General features: G+C 39.1%; 1 protein-coding gene across 7 annotated transcripts in view; it reads left to right on the top strand.

Moving 5' to 3' along the window:
- The window catches only part of COBL (cordon-bleu WH2 repeat protein), a 163,799-nt gene that overhangs the window by 51,389 nt on the left and 88,490 nt on the right, over positions 1–23,920 (top strand). For 4 of the 7 annotated variants that reach the window (XM_072853000.1, XM_072853002.1, XM_072853006.1 and 1 more), the window contains 5 exons: positions 2,269–2,479; positions 3,244–3,472; positions 5,554–5,598; positions 7,983–8,077; positions 11,520–11,603. In XM_072853000.1, the coding sequence (XP_072709101.1) occupies positions 2,269–2,479; positions 3,244–3,472; positions 5,554–5,598; positions 7,983–8,077; positions 11,520–11,603 (664 nt within the window). The remainder of the gene's footprint in view (positions 1–2,268; positions 2,480–3,243; positions 3,473–5,553; positions 5,599–7,982; positions 8,078–11,519; positions 11,604–23,920) is intronic. The other 3 variants (XM_072853004.1, XM_072853003.1, XM_072853005.1) reach the window with 3 other exon arrangements.

Raw genomic sequence — 23,920 nt, forward strand, 5'->3', positions numbered from 1 at the left:
GACGAACTATATTTAAAAAAAGAATAAAACCTTTTTCAAGTGCTGTTCTTTTTTTAATAAGTGTTTTTAATGAAATAGTTTATGTGAGGTAAGATAGCTGTCTAAATTTGAATGAATTATCACAATATTATGCACTACAGAAGTATATTAGCATTCTGCTTTAAATAGAGGTGTCTAGCACATAGAACACCATGTATTGCGGTTCTGCCAGGTTATTTGCTTTTCTCTGAAACAATAGTAATAAGGTTGAGGGGAAAAAAAAAACATGCAAATTTCACTTTAAAAGAAATATGTCTGTAAACAGACAAGCTGAGATCTGTATCAGGCAGACTGACACTTTTTTAAATGCTCACTGCTGCACAGCCTAATGAATATTTATGTAAATATCAGTGTAGGTGGGGTTCTCCTATAGTTTAGACTTAGTAGGTGTAAATGTTTCTGTTGTTTTGTGGCGTGTTACCTGTGAATTAAACATGGTTGTGAAATACAGACATTTGCAACTTGGGGACAGTGCCAGAATAAGTCATCGTGAAATGACGTGGTACAATTTCGATTTAGATACTACATGTTTCTATTTAGATGCTCTCTCTGTTAGCCATTACCACAGTGCTCTATTTTTCTGAAGCCTCCTATACATATTAATGACATCTGCTTTCCTTGTTTGATCTTCAGTCATCATCTTCTCACTGTGTTCTTCTCTTTTCAACACGATCACCTATTTCAAATTTTCCACGCTTGCCACTTTTTCAGCTCACACTGCATAACTCAGTTAAACTTGAAATAGGTTACTGTAAAGAAGGTCCTTTCTCATCTCTTGCGCAGGAAGAGCTGTTACCTACATATGTTTTAGTCTTTCGCCTGTTAATAAGAGATCGTTCTCGTTTTCCATTCTTGTCGTCTTTGCCATTAGCTCTCCAGGGTTTGTCACCAACTTCTTGAGCAGTTGTTGGTCAACAGCGTACACATAGCAAGAAGATGGGCAGCCCCCCACAGAGTTGTTTCCCAGATGCCGACAGCTTGCAGTTGAAGGGCATTTCTTGAGCTACAGATATAACAGTGGTAGCTAATAAGCTACCAACCTAATAACCTAAGCTAATAACCTGTGAAGGATTTTATTTTCTTTGAGTTTGCTTGCATTTTGAATCTGTATACAGTTTTTCCAGTTTACACGTTAGAAGAGGTGGCAGTTCCTTTGGCAAATATACTGTCTATGCACTTATTTTTACTTCTGCTAGAAGAAAAATATCCCATATATATGACAGGCTTCAGGTACAGCGGGTAATTTTTTTCAACTTACGTTGTTTTGTTGATGACAGGTAATGGTTTATAAAACCAAAACTTTTCAGAAACATAACCAGTTTTAGTAAACCTGTTTTCTCTGATCCTGGATGGAATTTTAAGGGGGAAGGTTGAAAAAAAAGAACCCTTCAGTACCTTGGTAGAAAAGAATTTCTGGGCTGTGGAGGAACATAGTTCGTATCTGCTGTGTCAGGCAGTATCAAGCTCCACTGAATGTTGAGTTACTGACACAAAACGGAGTACCTCTGTGCAGAGTCATGGAATAAGAGAGGGGCAGTGACTGATTCTTTTAACCTCGTGGTTTAAGAATCGCATCTGCGATAAGAGTTCTTGATAATGCAAATACTTGAAACCAGATGTTTTTATACAGGTTTAATATCCTCACCAAAATAAATATGGGAGGGATATCTTGTACCTGGAAATATTGCTGGTGATTGCAGGGGGTGGGAACTCAAAATTGTAAGCTGGAAAAAAAAAATCCTGTCTACTTTTTGTTCCAGATTTAAATGCTTCATTTTGAGTTGCATTATGTGATGGTTCAAATCTAGGTAGAGTTTACTGTGAGTGCATTGTTTATTTATATCTTGTCTTCATGTTAAAGAACAGGGTTTGAATAGGAGAATTTAATGTATGGATTTAGCAGATAAGATGCACTTTGTCCGCTCTTGGCTTATGTTTGTTAGTGCTCTTATATGTTTGTTAGTGCTATTGGCACTGTTGTCTGCCTCATAGTGAGTAGTTAATTGCCAGCTCATAAACCCATGCTGAAGTGTGAATATATTTAATTCCTAACATTTTATCTCATCCGTTGAGCATTTCAAAGCATTAGCGCTGTTCCCTCCCAAAGATGGTTAGCTAGCGACACATCCACAGCTTGTATTGTCTTTTTTTCTCCCATATGAAAACTGAGGTAAATTTTTTAGCAACTGTTTTGTCTCATGCTAATGGTGAATGTCTTCTTCCCTGCAGTAAAGCTGTGATGGATCTGTTGGTTGATTTATGCAGCCAGTATCGCTTAAATCCATCCCAACATAGTCTTGAACTGAAGTCTTCAGGAACTCAACAACCTCTGAGTTACAAGCCAAACACTTTGATAGGAGCACTGGACATACAGACGGTACTTCTGAAAGAGAAGGTTCCTGAAGAGAAGACAAAGCGACCTCTGCCAAGGGTCCCTGAGGTCGGTACTCTGTAGGGCTAAAATGGTGCCACGAAACATCATTTCATTCCTATGATTTCAAGCAGTTCTTCCAATCTTCGCATCTTCAAACCAGATGGGAGAGGCTTGAGATTGACTATAGCCTGCTTTACTAGCTTAACTGATTTGCATGCAGGCTGGCAGGTGCCAGTCTGGACTCCAGCATTTAGACAAAATGTTATGTTGCATGTGGTTGGATAGAGGAAATCTATTCCTATAAAGACCCTTGACTGAAGACACGGGTGATTGAGCTTTGCAGTGGTGGCTGACATGAGGTTTGTGGGATTGTGTGGAGGTAGGTAGGGTTTTGGTGGTATTTTGTTTGCCATCTTTATTGAAGATATGGGAGAAGACTGATTGTTAATAAATGTATTTCACAGTATTGTGAAGATTCAGAAGCAGACATTTTCCCAATATGTTTGCTGAAATTTGTATTATTCTGAATTGGTGTAGCTAATTACACTGTCACACCTTTCAGAGTGGTACTTGTAAATATTCACAAATTAAGGCTGCCTCTGATTCCTTTTCCTTATTCACCTGTTCTTGTGAATGTCTCCTTAGTGACAGGGGAGTTCTGAGATTTTTTTTAATTATTTTTTTAATAATATTTTTTGCAGTAGTATGCACGTGGGGTAAGTTTGCCTAGGAGGAGTCAAGACAACATGGAAGTCCCCAATGCCTTTCTCATTGTAAGAGAGCCTAGCCATCATGGAGGGAGGGCTGAGAGTTTGTGTTTGTTTCTGCAGAAATCTGTGAGGCTGGTAGTGAACTACCTGAAGACACAGAAGGCTGTGGTTCGAGTTAGTCCGGAGGTGCCTCTCCACAACATCATCCCAGCTATTTGTGAGAAGTGTGAAGTCAGTCAAGAGCACATTGTTCTTCTGCGAGATGGCATCACTGGGGAGGAGCTGGAGCTCACCAAGTCCTTGGAGGAGCTGGGGATAAAGGAGCTGTACGCCTGGGACAGAAAAAGAGGTGAGCTGAGCCTGAAAGCGGTCGCTGCAGGGTTAGATGATGTGCCAGCAATATTATGGGCAACTTAAAAGTATTTGTGCTCTCATCGCTTTGGGGCCCGGCTGAAACAGCAGAGTGACATCTCCATCCAGAGAGCAGCACGGGTTTGTTCAGTGAGCCGTGCCCAGAGCAGCAGCCAGGACACCAGCGTGCCCAGCCATCCCTGGCTGCTCTTGGGCCTGTGCCAGGCTGGGCTGGCCCCTGGGAGGGCACAGGTTGGCCTGGGGCAGGGCAAAAGGAGGAGCTTTGCTACCTCCTGGAGCTGCTGTTGGTACAGGTGTGCGTAACACGGGGGCCTCGTCCAGGCAGAGCCTGTCACCTACCTGTGCTGGGGGTTGGAGAGAAAGAAAGAAGAGACATGCCATAGTCATGGCAGCTGTGAAAGCTGAGACACACAGGCAACAGACCAGGGCTTATGAGAAACAGACTGTGGATAGGTTCAGAGACAGTTCCTCCAAAGAGCCAAGTTACTGATGGTGTAGTGAAGAGGAGCTAAGAGGTATTTGTATTTAAAATTTTGTTCTCATGTTTATTCACCCTCACTTTCTGTTCTCATACCTGATATTGTAGCGGCAGCTTCTTGGGCTTGAGTTCTATCAGCCTGATTGTGTATTCAAATAGCATAATTATGCGATGTGCTTTAAAATATACCTGCTTTAAAAATACACAGAAGCGCTACTTCTTTGTGGTCAGAAAGTGATATTCATTAAAACTGTCTCCTGCAGTTTGTCTCAATCGGTATCACTTGCAGCACAGTAAATGTCCTTATTTATTGTTTAGATAACGTCAGTCTTGTAGGTGCTGAGCAGCAGGCTTATTTTTTATTTATACAGTTATTTATTTATGTTGACGTTCTGTCTCTTCTTTCAAACTCCTTTGGTAAGTGACAATTCTACCTCTGTGTGAGTCAAATTTCTGTGAGTTTAGACTTTTAAGTAAAGTAAATGTCTCCTTTTCCTTTGAATAGTTAGGATGCTCAAAAATGTGGCTGACAACATGTCATAACTCAATTGTGTGTTTGTTTGGGTTTTTAAGATATGTTTACTGTAATTAAGCTAACCATTTTGGAGCAACATATTGAACATGCAGAGTAATTCAACAGGATTCATTCAGCATACTTCAGGGACAACTTACAGAGTAATTGGCCTAAGCCTTCCTTAAACTCTTTTCCTTTAAAATGAAAGTGATGGTGTATATATTGGTGTGGTATTGGTCCTCAAGTCCAGTTGTAACCTGTACAGTCAAAACCAAGACTTTACTTCAGGGCTGGGATTATAGCAGCAAATGATACAACACTTCACAGTGTGCTGCTCTCTGTATCAGAATTTTTTTTTATATTTTATTCTTTTTTAACCTTTCAGTGTACCTTTCATTATGATAAAATCCCCCTGATCCTAAGTCTATTTCAGCCTTTTCTGAACCTTTTCTCTTGCTCTGCACAATGGTGTCTGATGAGAAAACCGGTAAATACACATAAAATTCACAAAAGGCTTCCTTTGTTCTAGCAAATTCCTTCCTCCTGTGCTCTCATCTGTAATCTCCAAGAGGAATAATCCCATTGGTTTCAGTAGCAGTTGGTCTATGAATTGTGCATTGAGTAGATGTCCAGTCTGTTTAGTTAGCAGAACAGACAGATTTTTAAAACACATTCTCACTAACGAGTAAGGCATCAGAGGTGCTGAGAGCATAGGTTGTGCTTGTAAGAGCAGGCCCTAGAAAAACTTTGTGCTCATCATTCTCTCCTTCCCTGAAACAGAAATACCAAGTGCTGAAGGATTATTAAAAGACAAGCTCTGCTGCCACCTGCTTACATAATTCGATTTCGCAGTTGAAGCAGCTTCATGAGTGAATCGGGGGTGAATACAAACGCAGCTAAACTGCCTCTAGTAGCAGCTCTGCATGGCTGTTGTTGGTCAACATTTTTCTTCTGTAATGCTTAGGAAAACAAATACTAGGAGTAATTAATTAATACTGTGCCTTACAAGGCAATATTAGAACTTTAATATGTCTTCTCTTGTCCTTTCATTGCCTGCCTTTTCCAGTTCCTCCGTCAAAAACTCAGTCTGAACCTTCTCTGAACTATAGAGGTACTGTACAATGCTGCTGAGGGAAAACCATCTTTCCCGTCACGCTATGTTTAATGTGGGTTTCGTAGATGGATCTTTAGGAATGTCACGTAAAATGCTGTAGAGAAACTAGCTAATTTTGAGCTGTGTTGTCTTTTGCAAAGTGTTGTTTACATGTCTGTGCTTTTGGTCAGAACAAACACACTTCTGTGCATACTGCTTCTTCACTAATTTCCATTAAAATGCCAGCAATTAACAAATCTTGTCATTGAACTTTGTGTGGTGTGGTATGTTTCTATACAGATTCCAAGCCTTTTCAGGTTACCTAAAGCATGATTAGTTGAATTTCAGAAACACTGACATTTCAGAGGTCTCTTGGGTTCAAAATTTATTTAGCAACAAAGACAGAATATTTTGAGATCTAGGAGATCTCCCAGTAATTTCAATTTACATGCAATGAAACATTTTGATATCAAACCAATGTATACACATTGGGTAACTCTGAATAGATGCTGACTTCTAATTGCTACAGTAGATGGGGTTTGATTAGATTACATTGGTGCTTCTGCTTCTAGTTAAGCAGAAAATGCGTATATTTAGTATATCCTTTTCCCCCACTGAGTCTGTTGTAATACATTACTGAGATTAATTATCCTCAAGAAAGGTATGGTTGATTTGTAACTGGCTTTACTTCTTTGCATTACTAGTAAACACAACATAACCAAAATAAAACTGTGGCTAACTTCTTTAAATTTTCAGGAAGGAAGGAAGTCCACCTCCAGTAGGTGACAGCCATCAAGTGAATCTTAGCTCATAGCCTATTGCCTCTTGGCTTCACTAATGCCGGTACTTTTCCCCCTAATCCTCTGTCATTACTTGCTGTGGCTTCCTCTTCTACAGAGCATAATACTGGAGAGAATATCTACTGTATTTATTTAAGAAAAATGGATACAGATTTATAAAGATTCCTTGTTGTTTTGAGATGATATGCTGTATTTAAAATACCAATTTATTGGGATCATACAATGTTTAATGTTGATGATCAGCAGTTACAGACATAGCTCATAGTTGAAGACTATGTGAGTAAGGGGTTCACAATCCACATCTAGTTGCAGCCCAGCCCCGAGCAGAAAAACAGCGGTTTCTGGTGAATGAGCATAGGCTGCACTTAGTATTTGAGAATGGTATTAATTTATTTCTGTATTTTTTTGCAGTGGAGTTGCAGCCTTTCTTAAGGATAGTTTCTCCCTGTTTTCCTGTGGGTTCATCATCTTTACTCTTCTACTGTGCTTTGAACTACTATATCTACTTAACAACTTCTAACACCTGACATTGTTGATATGCAAAGCGATCTGTGTGAAAATCATGTGTTTTGTGTGAAATGCAAAATGGTTTACAGGAGTTGGGTGATGAGGGGTTTTTTTGTGAAGTAAACCTTTATTTTGTGTCAACAAACAAGTCATTTTGCATTTGCTTCTTAACTGTTATTAAACAAATAAACATTTACAAGAGAAAGCAGTTTTTCTCTGTACATTAAACTTTCTGTGTACTAGTGGGATACTCTGATGTGCTTGGAACCAGGGAGAGATCTTTATAGCATCTTTATGCAGTGTCCATTAAAAAAAGTGGGAGAGCTTTACATTCTGTATGTTGAATGTCAAACCAATGGTTGTTCCCTGTAAAGCATGACCTTATCATGCTGCTCGTCCAGCTCGGCTGGCAGGGGGGGAAATTGAAGGGAGACTAAATGGTCTGGGAATTCATACAGTTCCTTAGCTGGTTCAAGGAAGACATGCATGTTTGAGCTCTTACAGCCTGAAATGCGTATAAATGCTTTTACCTGAAGTAGAAGCACCAAGACGAGAAAAGATGACCACGGCCAGCTGGTTTAAGTTCTAAGGAGAGCCCTTCTTCCAGGGGAGAGGTCTCTTTCCTCTTCATGGAGCTTTATCCAAATCCACACTGACAGTCTTTCCATTAACTTCACTGTGTTAAGTCAGGCCTGTGGATTGTTAAAGATATTCACCATCATCTTTTTGAAAAGTCTTTTTTTTAAGGTATTAGAGTACTCCACAATTTTTAAGTGAGACCTCTAACAAGCATTTCTAAAGACTAAGCAACTTGCTCATGTTTTGCCTTTTAACGAGGATTACTAAATTGTGATTGAAAACTTACTGAAGTTTATTAAATTATTCCATTTGCCTCCATTAGATTTTGGAGCAAACTCAGAACAAATAAAAGTTGATGAAAAAGAAAGTGCAGGATCTGGCAGTTACTTAGATAATTCAGCTCATAACATCTCCAGCTCAAAAAAAATACTGCATTAATCCAGGATGTTTTAAAATACTGATCTTCTGAATCTTTATTTCAGAAGTGTAAAAAATATTCCATTATAATTGTTTCAGAACCAAGTCGAAAGGCTTCAGTAAGCAATGATGCAATAGAAAAAGAAAAGACAAGATTTCTGGGATTGTTTAAAGCTGATAGAAGAAGCAGCAAGGTAAGTGTTCAGCAGTGTACTACCTCACTAAAGAGAGTTGTTTTCTTTCCAGATGTATTTTCTCTGTGGGTGGTGGTGTTTGTTTGGGTTTGTCTGGTTTTTCTTTGTTTCTTTCTTTTTTTTTCTCTTCCAAGGAGTAATCTGTTAGCAGATGCATAAACTATGTTTAATCAGTGCAGCCTGATGGAGATGCCAGCTGCTTATTGAAGGAGTCAGGCAGTTGACCATTGAAATTTTTTTTTTTTTTTAAATGTTGTGGGTTCAGTAGATGTTAACAAAGATCAGTAGCTTCAAGCAACTTAAGTCCACTTAGTAGTGCTTAGATTACAAAATGCATTTATGAAAGAACTGATGGAATATAGAATACATTAAGATATCAAGTAGAAGTGTCTTATTAACCCTTCTGTGCATGGGTGATAATCTGTTTTAAAGCATTTACGTCTTTAGGAAGCTCTGTGAAGTCATGTTATTGCCATCTCCAAGTCTGTAAAACCTGTGAATCAGGTGTAGAAGAAATAACTTGCAGTACTAAAATGAGTAATAAACTGAAGGATCAGTATCTGCTGGGGTGCATGTTAGGCAGTTTTAACTTTGGTTTTAATCTTGAGTTGGAAAAATTAAAAAAGAAAATTAATATAAAATAATTTTCTTCTGTTGAGATGCCTTTATGAAAAATTTGTCATTCATCACAAATTAAATACAGAAAAACTTTCTAACTCAAGAATATATTAAAAATACTGGGCTTTTAACTTCATACTTTTTGCATCCTTCGCTACAAATATCAGTGTCAACTGGTTTTGATTATGAAGTATTTAATACTCTGGGGTGTCAGAGTAAAAGGAGAATTTTCTTTTGTCTAGTTTAAAAAGCCCTCCAAGGCTTTTGCAGTGAAATCATAAAATGTGTGTCTGATTAACTGGTACTAAGAAACATATGCTTGTTAATGGATTGGTGTTTCCCTTACCCTTCCAGTCTTCTCAGTAATGTTTTCAAAACTGTGAAAGCTTTCCAAAATCTTTATTAGTTCTCTGCCCTTTTGATTATGATCAAATTTGGAGTGCTTTTGCTGGGCAATAGCTTCCTTTAAGGACACTGGGAATTACTGTCTTGAAAAATCTTATCTGTCATGGATGCTGAGCTATTCTTAACATCTTATAAAGGACACATGGAAACTGTGTTTTATGAGATCGGAAGTCAGTCACTTTCAGAGTGTTTAGCCTCCGTAAGAAACTATTTCCCATTTAGAAGGGAACAAAAACATAACTGTAGCAATAATGCTGGATCTGCCTGGAAGAATTGAGTAAACAAGGGAGCTCAGCTTGAGCCTCTGTAGAGCACGCTGCGGGGCTGTAGTTCCTCTGGAAGACCCAAATATATTACAGCACACAATTTCTGCATTATAGTTTGTCCTGATTCCATTTTCCTGAACTTCGGTATGAAGTGTGTGCTTTTGGAGTTCTAACTACTGAAACAACTGAGATTTAACTTGTAAAATATTTACGCTTGCAGTATTAGAAAAAGTTGCTGTGAAGCATCCCAATTCTGTGGTTACTGCAGTGGATTTCTCACAGCTGAGGTTGGGATGAGTGTCCCAAGATTGCAAACTCCTCTCTTTTTTTTTTTTTTTTTTTCCTTTTTCCTATTCTCTTCCTCATGCTTGTTAATCAGAGGCATAGGAGGTGATCCTCTGAGGGTTTTTAAAATACAGATTTTAATAGCTGCTAAGGATATTGAGGATCAATTAACAAGTTACAAGTAGTATTTGACCTGGGAAAAAGTAGGAACTGTATAAACAAGTATGAGAAACAGCTTCTAAATCTGAGGGAAAGGTGTAAGTCTTTCTTGCTGCTAGTTCTGACAAGTTAATTGACTTTTCTTGGTCATTTCTTTATTCGACTCTTACTTTCAAATGACAAATACTCCGTAGGAAAAGAAACTAAACCAACCACTTTTAGTCCAGCAAGGAAGTCCTTGTTGCCTTTCCAATACAAACCTCTAGCAGTTTGAACCCGAACAGGTGGGAGAATTACTGAGAACTGGAGAACAGCACAGCACACAGGAGCAAGCAGCAGGTGTTAACTGGCCATAATACATCTGGCTTGGTGTTGCAGAAGATTTCTAGCCAAAACAGCAGTGAAACTGCTGAACAGACTTAGTTAGCAGGATGAGGACAAATTAATTAGGTTATTTTAAGAAAGGATTTGGTAGGTTTATGAAGGGATTATATGATGGGATGCCCTGTGATATCAGGGCAATGGAGTCAAAGGTCCAGAGTTCCTAAACTCTGCTCTTTACAGTTACTCTTACATCTTTACTCCTCCACAAGACTTAAGTTCGTTTTGCTTATTTGTTTTATTTTTTCTTTGTTTGCATTATGATTTGGAGTGATTCTGTGTGTATGTGTATGTATGTGGTCATGCATATCCTGTATTTTAGAACTAGTCAATAGCAAGAATTGTTCAAAATCTTGCACAGTAGTAGTACTGCAGAGTTGCAGCATTTACAAGGAGAAGGCAGTTTCTTTTGCAAGGGAAGAAGACTATTAGCCTGTGTTGCAAACTGTCCTGGATCAGGTGTCACTGCACACTACAGGCTTACGCTCAGATTTCCATGCCCACACACATGCTTTCTTTCTCAGCTAGCTCACTGAAAGCAATAATCATGGTATGACAATACACTAGATCTAACTTTTTGAAAAAAACTTTCTGCTACATTAAAAACACCATGACACAGAATGAAAGCAGAGTCCTATTCTCATGGTTAATACAAATTTGTTGAAAGTATTTCTTTGGTTAACTTTGTACTGGCAGGCTTAATGCCAGATCAGGTATCATCTTGTTCTCTCCATTCTAATTTTATGCTGGATCAGTTACCCTCTGTTCTCCTGCAGCTGGCATAAAAAACATAAAGGTGGCATGAACTCCGTATCTTTTTGATGTGAAATGTAGTCATGTGCCTGAGGCTAAATCCAGATCAAATTGGCACTGCTAAGCAATCCAGTAGAGCAGAGGTCCTGTGCAGATAATCATGGGATCTAGGCTTAAGTAGGGTATATGCTAGCACACAGAAACAGTCCCGTCATTGACAAGTGGCAGGGAAGAAGTTCTCTGCTTGTTCCCCTGTGTCCGTGGGTGTATCAGAGGCTTGGAATCTGATCCCTGGTGTTACAGGAGTTGCTTACTACTTGTTTTCCTCCTTGCCCAAGAATTGTTCTGTTTCTTTATATTCTTGTTCTTAAATCTTTCTGCTAATGGATTTCTCAGGGCCTTGCCTACATCAGAGAAATTTTGCAGACTACTTCACAGTTTCTCAGCAATCAGGTCCAGCACTACTGAGACAGTTTGTCTTGGTTCTGTGATGAGGTTTAATGCTTTGCTCTGGCATGTTTTTGCTGTTTTGTTTCCTTTGCTGCTGCTGTGTAGGATACTTGTTTGTGTTGCAGACAGAAGAACACTTGAGGATGAACAGAGATTGTGGTGAGGAGGATGTTTTTAGTTCTGCATCTACAAGTGAAGGAAGCTTGGATGTAAGTACTAACATAGCTTGTAGATGCTATTGCATTCCGATTAGATCCTGCAGTTTGAATAATCAGAAACCACTGCTATTCCTGATGCTTAGCCAAGTAGAAGTAGAAATAGCTTACTTCTTAGCAGGCTTAGTTATGTGACTGCACAGTTCATGCATCTTGATGAAGTTAAAATGCAATGCACTGTCTTCAAACAGAACTTGCTAGCTTCACTATAAGTAAAGTTTCTTTAAAAGCTAAATTCTAAGCAGTTGTGAGCAAGAAGTGTTTTAACCAAGGGCATAGGTGTAAGACAGTGACAGTACTGCATGATGCAAGAGTATGTTTGTCTTATCAGTGACATTCAAAGGGGGCTTTTTTCTTATAAAACCACACCTCATTTTTATCCCTTTACATGTCTTCTGCAGCATGGCAGCATTCCATTTGTTTCTTAAGTAGCTTGGGGGTGGAGAGTACTTTTCTTTTAAACACTGCAAATAACAGAAAGGATTTTTGTTAAGTACTTCAGTAGGTTTTGGGGTACTAAAATCCTGTGAACCACATTTACAAAGGTTTTTAAGTGCCTGACAGACTACTAAATTATGAAGATTTAGGTATTTAATTAGGAAGGTGAATCCTAAAGATTTTTGTAAGGCTGTTCTGGTGGATTAGTAATCATAATAAAAGGCGTGTCTTTTTGTTGCTTTTTTTAATTACTTGGCTTTTTGTTATCCTGTTTTCAAAACTTGGAGAGGACTGTTGATGACATGATAGAAGCCTGAAATGTGAGGTGCAGCTCTGAATCCCCCTTTCACAAACAGCTATTTGGAAAAGGAGTGCTGATCCGCACAATCTATAGCTTGCTAGCCACAGAGAAGGGTGACATAAAATTTTGGAAAAAATGGAGGAGTGAGAGAACAAATCCCAGATAATAAGGATAATAAAGAAGAAATCAAAAGGGAGAAATAGATGGAGAAGTGATTGGCTGTGAGGTTAAAAAACACCTAACTCTGCAAGTCTGTGAAGACTTCATAATGAAAGAGTACTGAAATAGGAAAGCTGCTCATGACACTAAAAATTTGGGTAACGCTATAAAGATGAATGTTTTAGTGAGAGAGCTCTAATAATACAAAGTCCTAGTAGAGGGTGATGTGGGTAATTGAAATATACTAGGTGAAAGTATAGAAAAACGGTCACAAGATCTGCCAAAATAAAATCATCTTGTGGTTTGTATTCACTGCCATTATACATTAATCTGAGTATCTTGATACCCAAGTACTACAAGAGGAGCAGGAGGAAGGGGAGGGATTCCAAGTTGAGGATATGAAGGTAGTTCAGATACTCTGAACTGTCTTTTACACTAATGTATGGTGCTTTCCTCAGAAGAGAGACATCTCTTAATTTATTTTTGTAGGGAAACTTATAGGGCAAATCCTAAATTAAGATCTTTTTTTTCCTTTGTCATTGATGAAAAAAAGTTTTCAAAACTGTCTTGGACATGTAACTTTGTTTTAGAAAGGCACAGGTGATAGGGAACAAAGAGATCTTGAAGAGGTAAAAAATGTTTTCTTTTTATGCAGTTACATGAACATGTGAGGCGTTTAATTTTTTTTCCCTTTCCTCTTAAGAGCAATTAATCTTCAAGAACAATGTATCCATTGTTCAGTGTTTACGTCTTTCACTTCTGGCTAGTCACCTGTATTTGTATGAGCACTGATCCTGCTAAGACATAAGTACATACTTAAATGAATATATTGACATAGTTCCATTTAATTTGGTACTATTCTGTTAAAGCTTGCAGAAGCTGTATAAAATAAGTCTTAACAGATCCACTCAGAGCTCAGAAGGTCCATCCTTTGAACAGGCTAGATGGGCTTCAATAAAAAGTTCAACAATTGTCACGTCTTAGGTGAAAAATTCTAAAATACTGTAAACTTGGCATAGATAGTTGGCATAGATAACTTGTATTATCTTAAGATAAAATTCAACTGGAAACACCAATGAAAGCACTTTATAATTTTTAAAATTCAGCTTAGCAGTTCCTTATGGGCTAGATTTTGAGACCCTCAATCATTCTGAGTAATTCTTTATTCCACTTGCTCAAAAGATATCCTCACTTATTTACTTCAGTGGAACTGAGTATCCTTATTCAAAATAAGTGGTATCTTACAGAGCCATATATGTGAAATACACATTTAGAACTCTTTATATAGAAGTTTAATTGAGCTAAGGTAGGACTTTTGGCAAAATGTCATCCAATAGAGGCTTCCTCTTTTGCAGTTTCCTCAGGTCTACTTTCTGTTACTGTTTTGGGTCACCTTGGAAGTATTTTGCATTGCTATGTGGGAATCAAAGTCAAAGTTTCACATTCATTTCTGAAAGCAAAATAGTTTGCCATTGCCTTCAGCATAGTGCCACGAGATATGCTGGCTAGATCAGGAAAATTTTTCTTGCCTATAAGGAAATAGGCAACTCATGAAGTACTACTGAGGTAAGGGCATGAACTTCAGTACGCTTAGTTTAAATTCTTTTCTCACTTTTATGTGGTGGTGATGTGCACTGCATTGTAGAAAAAGTAATGATTCTATTCTGGATATTGATTGGGCGGGTTTGGTTTTTTTGTTTTTTTTTTAAACTGAGCAATATAAAGGAATGGAATAAAGGTGTAAGAAATAAGAGATCCTTAGGATTTATTCAAGCACAAGTTATATTCACTTTTTAACAACCAAACCATTCTCAGTGCTCTGTTTATCTAATTATTATTGGAATTATTAGTGCTTCTAAAAATACTTTGGATTGTTGATGAGGAAGCAGATTTTCAAAGTCAATATGGGAAAGTCAACACTTATGCTTGAGGTGAAAGGACATTTGTTCACAGTATCAGCAAAAATAAAGGTGAAAAAAGAAGAATTTGTTAACACCTTAGAGAGAGTGTAAAAATACAAGAAAAGACTTCTCCATGACAATCCTCAGAGTGCAGCAGTTCATTATACCACACGTCAGTAAAGGATCTGAAATCTAATGGTGTATTGTAAATGAAGCAGAAGTCTTTTCGTAGAATCATAGAATGGTTTGGGTTGGAAGGGACCTTAAAGATCATCTAGTTCCAACCCCCCTGCTGTGGGCAGGGACACCTTCTACTAGACCAGGTTGCTTAAAGCCCCATCCAGCCTGGCCTTAAACACTTCCAGGGACTGGGCAACCTGTTCCTGTGCCTCACCACCCTCATAGTGAAGAGTTTCTTCCTAATACCTAATCTAAATCTACCCTCTTTCAGTTTAAAGCCATTACCCCTTGTCCTGTCACAACAGGCCTTGCTAAAAAGTCTGGCCCCATCTTTCCTATAGGCCCTCTTCAGGTACTGGAAGGCTGCTACAAGCTCTCCCTGGAGCCTTCTCTTCTCCAGGCTGAACAACCCCAACTCTCTCAGCCTGGCTTCATAGGAGAGGTGCTCCAGCCCTCTGATCATTTTTGTGGCCCTCTGGACTCAATCCGACAGATCCATGCCCTTCTTACATTGGGGGCCCCAGAGCTGAACGCAGTACTCCAGGTGGGGTCTCACGGGAGCAGAGTAGAGGGGGGAGAATCACCTCCCTTGACCTGCTGGTCACACTTCTTTTGATGCAGTCCAGGATACGGTTGGCTTTCTGGGCTGCAAACGCACGTTGCTAGGTGATGTTGAGTTTCTCATCAACAAGCACCCCAAGTCCTTCTCCTCAGGGCTGCTCTCAATCCATTCTCTGCCCAGCCTGTATTTGTGCTTGGGATTGCCCTGACCCATGTGCAGGACCTTGCACTTGGCCTTGTTGAACTTCATGGGGTTCGCAGGGGCCCACCTCTCAAGCCTGTCAAGGTCCCTCTGGATGGTATTCCCTCCCTCCAGCATGTAGACCGCACCACACAGCTTGGTGTCATTTAGCAAACTTGCTGAGGGTGCACTCAATCCCACTGTCCATGTCGCCAACAAAGATGTTAAACAGAGCCAGTCCCAATACCGACCCCTGAGGAATGCCACTTGTCAGTGGTCTCCGGTTGGACATCGAGCCATTGACTGCAACTCTTTGAGTGCGACCATCCAGCCAAGTCCTTATTCACCGAGTGGTCTATCCGTCAAATCCATGTGTCTCCATTTTAGAGACAAGGCTGTTGCGTGGGATAGTGTCAAATGCTTTGCACAAGTCCAGGTAGATGACCACCATTATTTTCCCCTATCCACCAATGCTGTAACCCTGTCATAGAAGGCCACCAACTTTGTCAGGCATCATTTGCCCTTAGTGAAGCCACGTTGGCTGTCACTAATCACCTCCTTATTTTCCATGTGCCTTAGCATAGTTTCCAGGAGGATCTGCTCCATGATCTTGCCGGGCACAGAGGTGAGACTGACTGGCCTGTAGTTCCCTTCCCTTTTCCCTTAATCTGTTCCAGTTTTGTGCTAAGCAGATGAGCTTTATATCCCACTTAACTTTTCACAGATCAAATGCTATTGAAATACACTGGTGTATAAATACAACATAGAAGTAAAGCAGTTGGAAGTTGCAGCACAGTTAACCATATTCTGCTTTTTGTGTTCCAAAGACAGACAGTCAGAGCTAGAATTTAGAACAGCTGGGAAAAAAAGGGAGTTTAAGTCATCTCTGCCGCTTGGTGTCACTGTCCTCAAATAAACAGGTGATCAAGATGCAACCTGATATTTGGAACACAGTACTAAAATTAGCTGGTTTTATTTTTGGGACCTTCGTGCTTGCATAAATCAAGAGTGAAAAAACACATCTCAAGTGCTGAACGACGTGTATCTCTGATGTGGAATTTGTTTATGTAATAAATCAGCTTGGGAAAAAAATATTTAGAAGTACAGCCAGGGACACTTATCAGAAGATTTGAAACTTCAGCACAAAGTCTTATCACATGAGGTTTCTCTAGTTCAAACTTCAGCAGAGCAATGTTAGAGGATTTTCATCAGGACGGTTTTTAAAAAATCTACTCTTCAGTGTATGAATATAGGTGTTACTCAGAATCAGTGAACCTAAATGAAGCAGATAGTCCAGTAATTCCCTGCTTAATGAATCTGTCATGCCTATTATTATATATGTTCATGAACAAAACTATCAGGGAAAACCAGTGTCATTTTAAATTCCAAACAGTTACCAGACATGTTTAGGAAATGTGTATGGTTTTTTTTATTTCATAGTACCTGTATAATTGCAAGATCATGTTCCAGAAGACAAATACTGTGCTACAGGATTTCTGGTGCATTGGTGACCTTGGCAGTCACTTCTTAAATTATGGGAACAGCTATTTTCCTCATAAAGGCTTTTAAAAAAATCTATTATTTACTTTTTCAGGGCCTTGTTTGTTCTCAATGTACTCTAACTTTTATGCCCTCGTTGATGGCAGGAGTTACATCATTCATGATATACTTTCCCAGTTCAGAAGTGGTTGGAAGAAGGATCAAGTACAGTTATGCAAAAGTGATTGGAAATGTGATTTGTCTTCAACCATTTCAGGTCCCAGGTGATCAGTTAATACCATCTCATTGGTTAATACCAATGTCAAGGATTTCACCTCATGTGGACAAGTGCTGTTTAGGGCAGTAGGAATGAGAACACTGCCTGTGTCATCTAAATGGAAGTTAACAGCCATCTACTTCTAATATTTCCTTGTGTGACAATCAAATTCACTTTAAATTCCTGTTCTCATGTTCTTGCTTCTTGGTCTCCTGGCAATGCTTAGGGTGATGTTGGTTATGTGTGTTTATTTGTACTACCAGGGTCAAATCCTGGGATAGTTCCATTGCATTTTATACAGTTAGAGCTATCTGTGTACACTGTCAAAGACATAGGTTGTGATCTGGCCTTGAAGCAATTTTCTTAGTGTGATTTTGTTTGCAGAACATAAAACTCAAAAAACTGAGCATGGAGAGTTGTCTAAATGCTACAGCAGACTGATCTGTCCCCACCGATGTTCTGTTACAGGGTGCCTGTGAGCCAGTAGTTAGATGCCAGAGGATGACACTAGGGAAGATATAGTATAGTTACAGATGTTTTCATTTGTGCAACTGTTTACATGATTAGAAGAAAAATAGATTTATTAAATACCAGATATCTCAGGATAAGGTTTACCATCACAGTAGAGTTATTTTTATTTTTATATCCTGTGATACTCTGGAAAAAAAAAATCATTTTATTGTTAACTTTCCTTGGTAAGAAGAAAGATTTGCCAGAGCCAACTGGCTTGTGACTGGCATTCAGAGAATTCCAATAGGTAGCAAAGATGACAGTGATCAGCTTGCTTTCTCCTTGTCTACTGAGGGCAGGACAAGAAGTAATGTGCTTTATATATAGCAATGAAAATTTAGCTTAGATATTAGAGGGAAAAAAATCTGACCACATGGAAGTTTAACAAGGGAGCCGGTTATTAAAGAGACTGTGAAATCCTTATCATCACCTACTCTGTAAAACCTCCTAAAAAAAGTTCTAGAGGATGAGCTGCACATACTTGATTCTGTCTTGGTGCAGAGGGATAGATTAGGTGGACCATGAAGGTGCCTTTCAGCCAGATTATGGCTGCTGAAGAGATGTAGCTGTACCCACCTCCTTTTGTCGTGTGCACTTACAGGATATTAACTGTCTTCGTTCATGTGAATCATAGATACTTTTACATAATATAATATCTTTAGATTTTTCTTACAGTATGTGGTAGCAGAAGGCAAGAGCTTGAAACAGTGGCTGCCTGCCACCAGACTTCAAGTTCTTGCTCCAAAGTGTGGTGTTACTAGACCTCTTCAAAGAAAAGGACCTTGGAATTAGTGTAAAAAAAAAAAAAAAAAGGAAAAAAATAAAAAAACAATCTCAGAACCAGCTGAACTACTCTGGCTGAAAAAAAAAAATAAAATAGCCTGAGGCAGACACCTGGAATGGAAAGTCTCAGCATCTATGGTTAAAGCATCGTAAAGTTACAAGCTATTAAAACCAGTATCTGGTGAAGAGACATGTCAGCTGACCCCTGTTCTGTCTGTGCCACTTAGCTTCTACTACCACAAGATTGCCAACTTCATGCATTCAAAAATTACTTAGCTCTTGCCCTTACCACACAAAAGTGGCTTAAGATCATGAGATTTGAAAACAAATCATTTAGGGTGGACTTCCCTTCCTTCCATTTGGCTTCTGAGTGTTAGATTTGTAGAGGTCACATTTCTAAACTTTTTTTTTGGTGACCATGAAGGTTTTATTAAAAACAAAAGATTATCACGTAGTCATTGGTTGCCAGAACCTGCATCTTTACATAAAATTGCATGGTTTGGAGTAAAACCGTCACAATGCATTGCATTCAAGTTGTTGCTTTTAAAAAGACAACTTGGAAACTTCAGTTCCTGCAGTGTTTTTTGCAGGACATTTTTAAGGAAATACTCTGAAGAAATGGTCTGAGATGAACAGTGAGAAATGGCTCAAGTTGAATCAAAAGGGCTTGAGTAGGCCATATCTGCAAAAGGAACTGGGCACAACTATGCCTGGCAGCGCCTGTTTTAAATACTCAGCAGTGCAGACTTCTGTTGGACACTGGATCTAAGCATCCCAGAGTCAGATTTCCCAAGTTTTGAAGCCACTGAAATCTGCACAGCAGGAGTTGCATGTTAAACTCTGCTCATCTTCTGTGTCTGCTACCTGTCTCTGCTCAGGACTGAAACCTTGAGTCAGCTGCTAGATTTAGGTATTTAAAGCTTTTACTCTAAAAGCTTACCACCTACCACTGTTAGCCAAAATGTGAGAGAGATAAGTTCAGTTCCATTCTCTGCCTTTAGAGATACCAGCCAGTCTTCTATCTCTCTCAGGACCATTATTGAGAGAATTATGTCCTCCTTTGCAAAGAAAACCAAAATACTTGCTGGGCTGGAGAATGCCTGGAACAAAGCTGTGAGGTATTCTTGATGTGGGAAGTGCCCTTTTGTAAAAATACCCAAGTATTCAGTGACTCAGAGAGAGAGAGCAAGAGCAAGCTTAACTATTCAGACCAGCAACGAAATAACTTAAGTGTGGTGGCAGCTCTGGGTTCCAGTGCCAGCGCCAGAGATGTTTTTCTATGTTTTATGCTAAGCAGATGTTAGATCCAGCAAATAAGTAGTCTCTGAAGCTAGAACTGGAAGAGCCAAATGGCTGTTGCTCCCTGCCCAGATGAGTACCCTGATCTCAGTCTCTCTCCAGCTAAACTCATATTCATGTCCTTGAACAGAGAAAAATCTCACTCTGCTCACGAGGGGGGGAAGTTTGTTTTTTCTCAACTAGAAGAAGGTTTTGAACCTGGATTTACCATATTCTTACTGAATCATTGAACTTGGGGCGGGGGGGGGACAAGACGGGAGAAATACCACAGCTGCCTCTTCTAGCAGTTATGTTTTTTGTGGAGCCAGGTTTCTTAGTTGTGTTTTAAGCGCACCTGTTGGATCAAGCCTCTTGGCTCATGATGAAGATGGAGAGATTCGCCTATTTTATGGGTCCTGATGGAGTTTAGGCAGGAGGTTAGAGGCATAGTTTCTCAGCAGTTTTTACGCTCAGCACGCCCAGAAGCAGAATTCGGGCACCAAAATGGGAGTAAGCACATGTCAGGCTTAGTGAAGGGAAAGCACGAAAGTGGTGTGAGTTAGGGAGGCCCCACCTAACAGGAGTATGGTAAGTTAGGTTAGTGTGAGGCAGTTCAGCTTCCAGGCTTGGGCTGCATGGCATCGTTCTCTATACTGTGGATGTACCCAGTCGGTCTGGAGTAAGTTGGCTCAGATATCTCCCTCGGATGTTTAATTAAGACCTGGTGACACACCCTTAACCACCCAAATCCTTTTATGTCTGATTCATCTTTTGTTACTGATTTCACTGAAAAGTTCTGAAGTTAACTCACTGGAAAAAATAGAATAAAGCAGCAGCTAATAAGACCAATGGCTTTTAATTTGCATTAATAAAAGGACATTAAAAAAAACCCAAAGTCATACTTAAATTCCATTTGAGATTTTTCTAGTGACATCTCAACCACTCAGGCTTTGCTTCCTTGGTATTTAATATTACCAGAGCCCCTTAATAGTGTATAATAGCCTTGTAATTCATATTCGTTCATAATTTATTCAGCATATTGTCCTCAGTGTAACAGGCAAGCATGCAGTGGTGTAGAAAATACCACCTTTAAAGAAAAGTTTATCCCAGGATCAGGCTTTTCTGCAGTTGGATAAGCAGAGATGTAGTTCCTTAAGTTTGGGATGGTCTCTGAATGAGTCAGGGAATTATTAATTCCACTGCACAGTACATTTCTATTTAATTTAATGATGGATATCCAAAACATTTCTTGTAAAGCTTTCCAAATGTAACTACTGTAATGAAAGGATTAGTGTGTATTTATGCCAATGCCCTTTACTAGATGAAATCAGAAATGGCTAATTGTATGTCATCGACTCCATCTTTCTAATATACAATGGAAAATTTTTTTCAGACAGTAACACCTGTTTTTGTAGTGGCATAATATGAATCACATGTAACCATAGATTTATTATCTTAGTCTAAAATATCCTGTTAGCATATGTAGATTTTTAGATACAGTGAAGATTTTAAACATCGGTTAAGGTATAATTTCTTTCCTTTTGCAAACAATTTCTGAGGCATGAGCACTAATAGGATTTGGTTCTTTTCCAGCCTCTTCTGTTGGGCAGTGAAGACTCGATTTCATTAAAAGTAGTGGCAAACAATAACATTTCTTTTAATTAGATGATCTCATGATTTCCATGCGTATTTGTTCTGTGCATTATTGTTCGTTGGCAAAACTGAGCTGCTTGGTAGCGTGTGAAACCATATGTCTCAATAACATTTTATGGCAGGTGAGGGAGGATTTGCAAAACAACATTTGCTGACAGGACACAATGCATTTTACTTTGATGGAGAAGTTTTCCTAAGTGAACTTTATGTCTTAGTTCTCTCATGCAAAGTCAAACCTACGTAAGGCTTAGCGGGCCTTACAGGTCTCCCTTGAACTCAGAGGAGTTGTGTGTATGAAGCAAAGACCTTATAGCAGTAAGTACTGTGTGTGCTGCTCAGTTGTTCATCACTACAAAAAGAAACCTTCTAATGCCTGTAGTCTGCGTAGCTGTTTCACATTTGTTCTTCTTTTTTAATAAAAAACTGTTAAATTAGGTTTTATTGGTCTTTTACGTGCAGCCCCAATACTGATCTTCCCCTTTGAGCTGAGCAGAAATTATTACAAAGAATTTCAGACATTGCTTTTTCTCTTACTCTCCAGTGTTTAATGTTTCATTTGAATTCTCAGCAGCATTTTGGGACGCAAGCTGAAGAGGGGAAAGAGTGTGACAAATAGCGGTCAGTCTTTTTAAAGACTTTTACAACAGCATGAAGTAGTGATACCTTCAGTCAGATTAAGTTCCTTGAATTTTTTTTTCTATATCATTTACACTGTTAAGCACATCTCAGACTGCTTGGGGAAACTAAGGACAGTATTTCTGGTTTTATAAATGGTCAGCTGGAAGGCCAAAAGAGAAAGCAGATCAAGGTAAATAGCAAGACATAGCCCTGCAGAGTTCTTAAATAGTTGAGTAGCTGTAGGCATAGGAGTTGGACCCACTGACTTTTTCAGTGTCATACCAAGCAGCTGTTTAAGTGTTTTGCTTGTTCAGTACCTCGATGACCTGGTGAGAGAGCCAGGTGTGACCGATGTCTAGGACATGAACTGTGTAGGCAGTCTCTGAAGTATACTGGCATAGCGAGATGAAGAGATTACCGCTAGATTTATGATTGTTAGTGTTTGGTTCCCCCACACCCCCCTCCTCTGATTATAACATTTTCTTCTTTCTGTCCCAGCAAATGCTCAGGTATGTATCTTGATTTTGATCTCTCCCAGTTTCAGCACAGAGATGGTGTGATTTCATTGACTCTAAATGGAGCTTGTTCTGATTTACAGTTGTTTGCATAGGACAAGAGTCAGGCCAGTAAAGTGCACTGTGGAGGTTTGCCTTGTAAAAACCTAATGGCAATGGATTTGACAGAAGGGGGAAGGGAAGAAGAAACATTTAAGACTATTTATTAATCAAGAATTCCTGCAGTGAGGCTTTTTTTGCCTTGATTCTGGCAAATGTACAGATGAGAGATACTGTGCAGAGACCATTTCTGCACAAACAGAGAAAGCCCTTAAAATGTAAACATTTGAGCAGCTGGCATGGGAGATTAGCGCAGCAGCGGTGGGAGGGGGGTAATAGTGGATAGTGGCGCTGTCTAAATTTAACAAACATTAAACAAGGTACTTGTTCTAGTTTAAGGGTTACAGGTCAGAAAGACAATATCAACTAAAAATACTGGCAATTGTACACGTCAGTCAAAGTCATTAACTAGTATTTAATTAAAAGCAACTTGCCTTTCTAAAGTTGTGACAGCTCCTCCCCCCCCCAAAAAAAAAAAAAAAGAAAAAAACCCACACAAAGGGTTTTGGGAGAAAATATTCTGTGCAACCTGTTTGAATTAAGAAAAAAACACTTTATCCTCTATCTATGGAAAGGCAGCACTTTGACACTTCTTAATGTTTTTGCTGTGGATTGTGAACTGTCTTAATATATTGTTCTACTTTTAATTTCCTGTGGCTGAATACTATATCAAAAGAAAGCATCATGCTGAGGGTGAAAGTAGTGTAGGGTCTGTTAGCTTTGTAGACATGTGTTCATAAGCTGTTTAACATCATCTCGGCGGGGGTACGTTTTGGTTTTTTAAACCCTCACCAAATAGGTACACAGCTAGGCTATACATTAGGGTATCTGATCATGCATTGGGTTTTTTGGATTTTGGTTTTTAACTTGTGTGTTGATCACGCTTTTAAAACAACTCCTTACCTATTGGTTGTGATCCGATTCATGTGTGTTTTGTTAGATGTGCTTTACTTTCTTCATTTCTTTAGCAGTAGAGACTAAAGTATGGGTATCTAGAGCCAAATTTTATGTTTAAAAAATCAGAGCTATGCTTTCTGTGCTGGCGTTGTTATGATTTTCATTGAGTTTGAAAGTATACTGCAGAAAAAGATTTCCTGGAGAAATGACAGCGGCAGCACAGTTTAGACCATTACTGTCTTTTGGCATTGTAAAGTTAGAGTGACCAGCGGAGACTTGATGCAGAACTCACTAGAGCCAGTGGAAAAATTCCTGCTGGTTTCAACTGGCTTTGGACCACGTCCTTTATGAGTTGTTAGCCATTATCTACACTAGGCCATTTTAAAATCATTCTTTCTTGTGCTACTTCAGGTTCTCTTTTGCACGGACAAAGATATTCTGATACTTTCACTGTTTCAAAGGTCTTTGAAAACGTTAAGAC

Source organism: Ciconia boyciana, chromosome 2 (assembly GCF_034638445.1).
Source record: "Ciconia boyciana chromosome 2, ASM3463844v1, whole genome shotgun sequence".
In the NCBI taxonomy this organism is placed as follows: Eukaryota; Metazoa; Chordata; class Aves; order Ciconiiformes; family Ciconiidae; genus Ciconia; species Ciconia boyciana.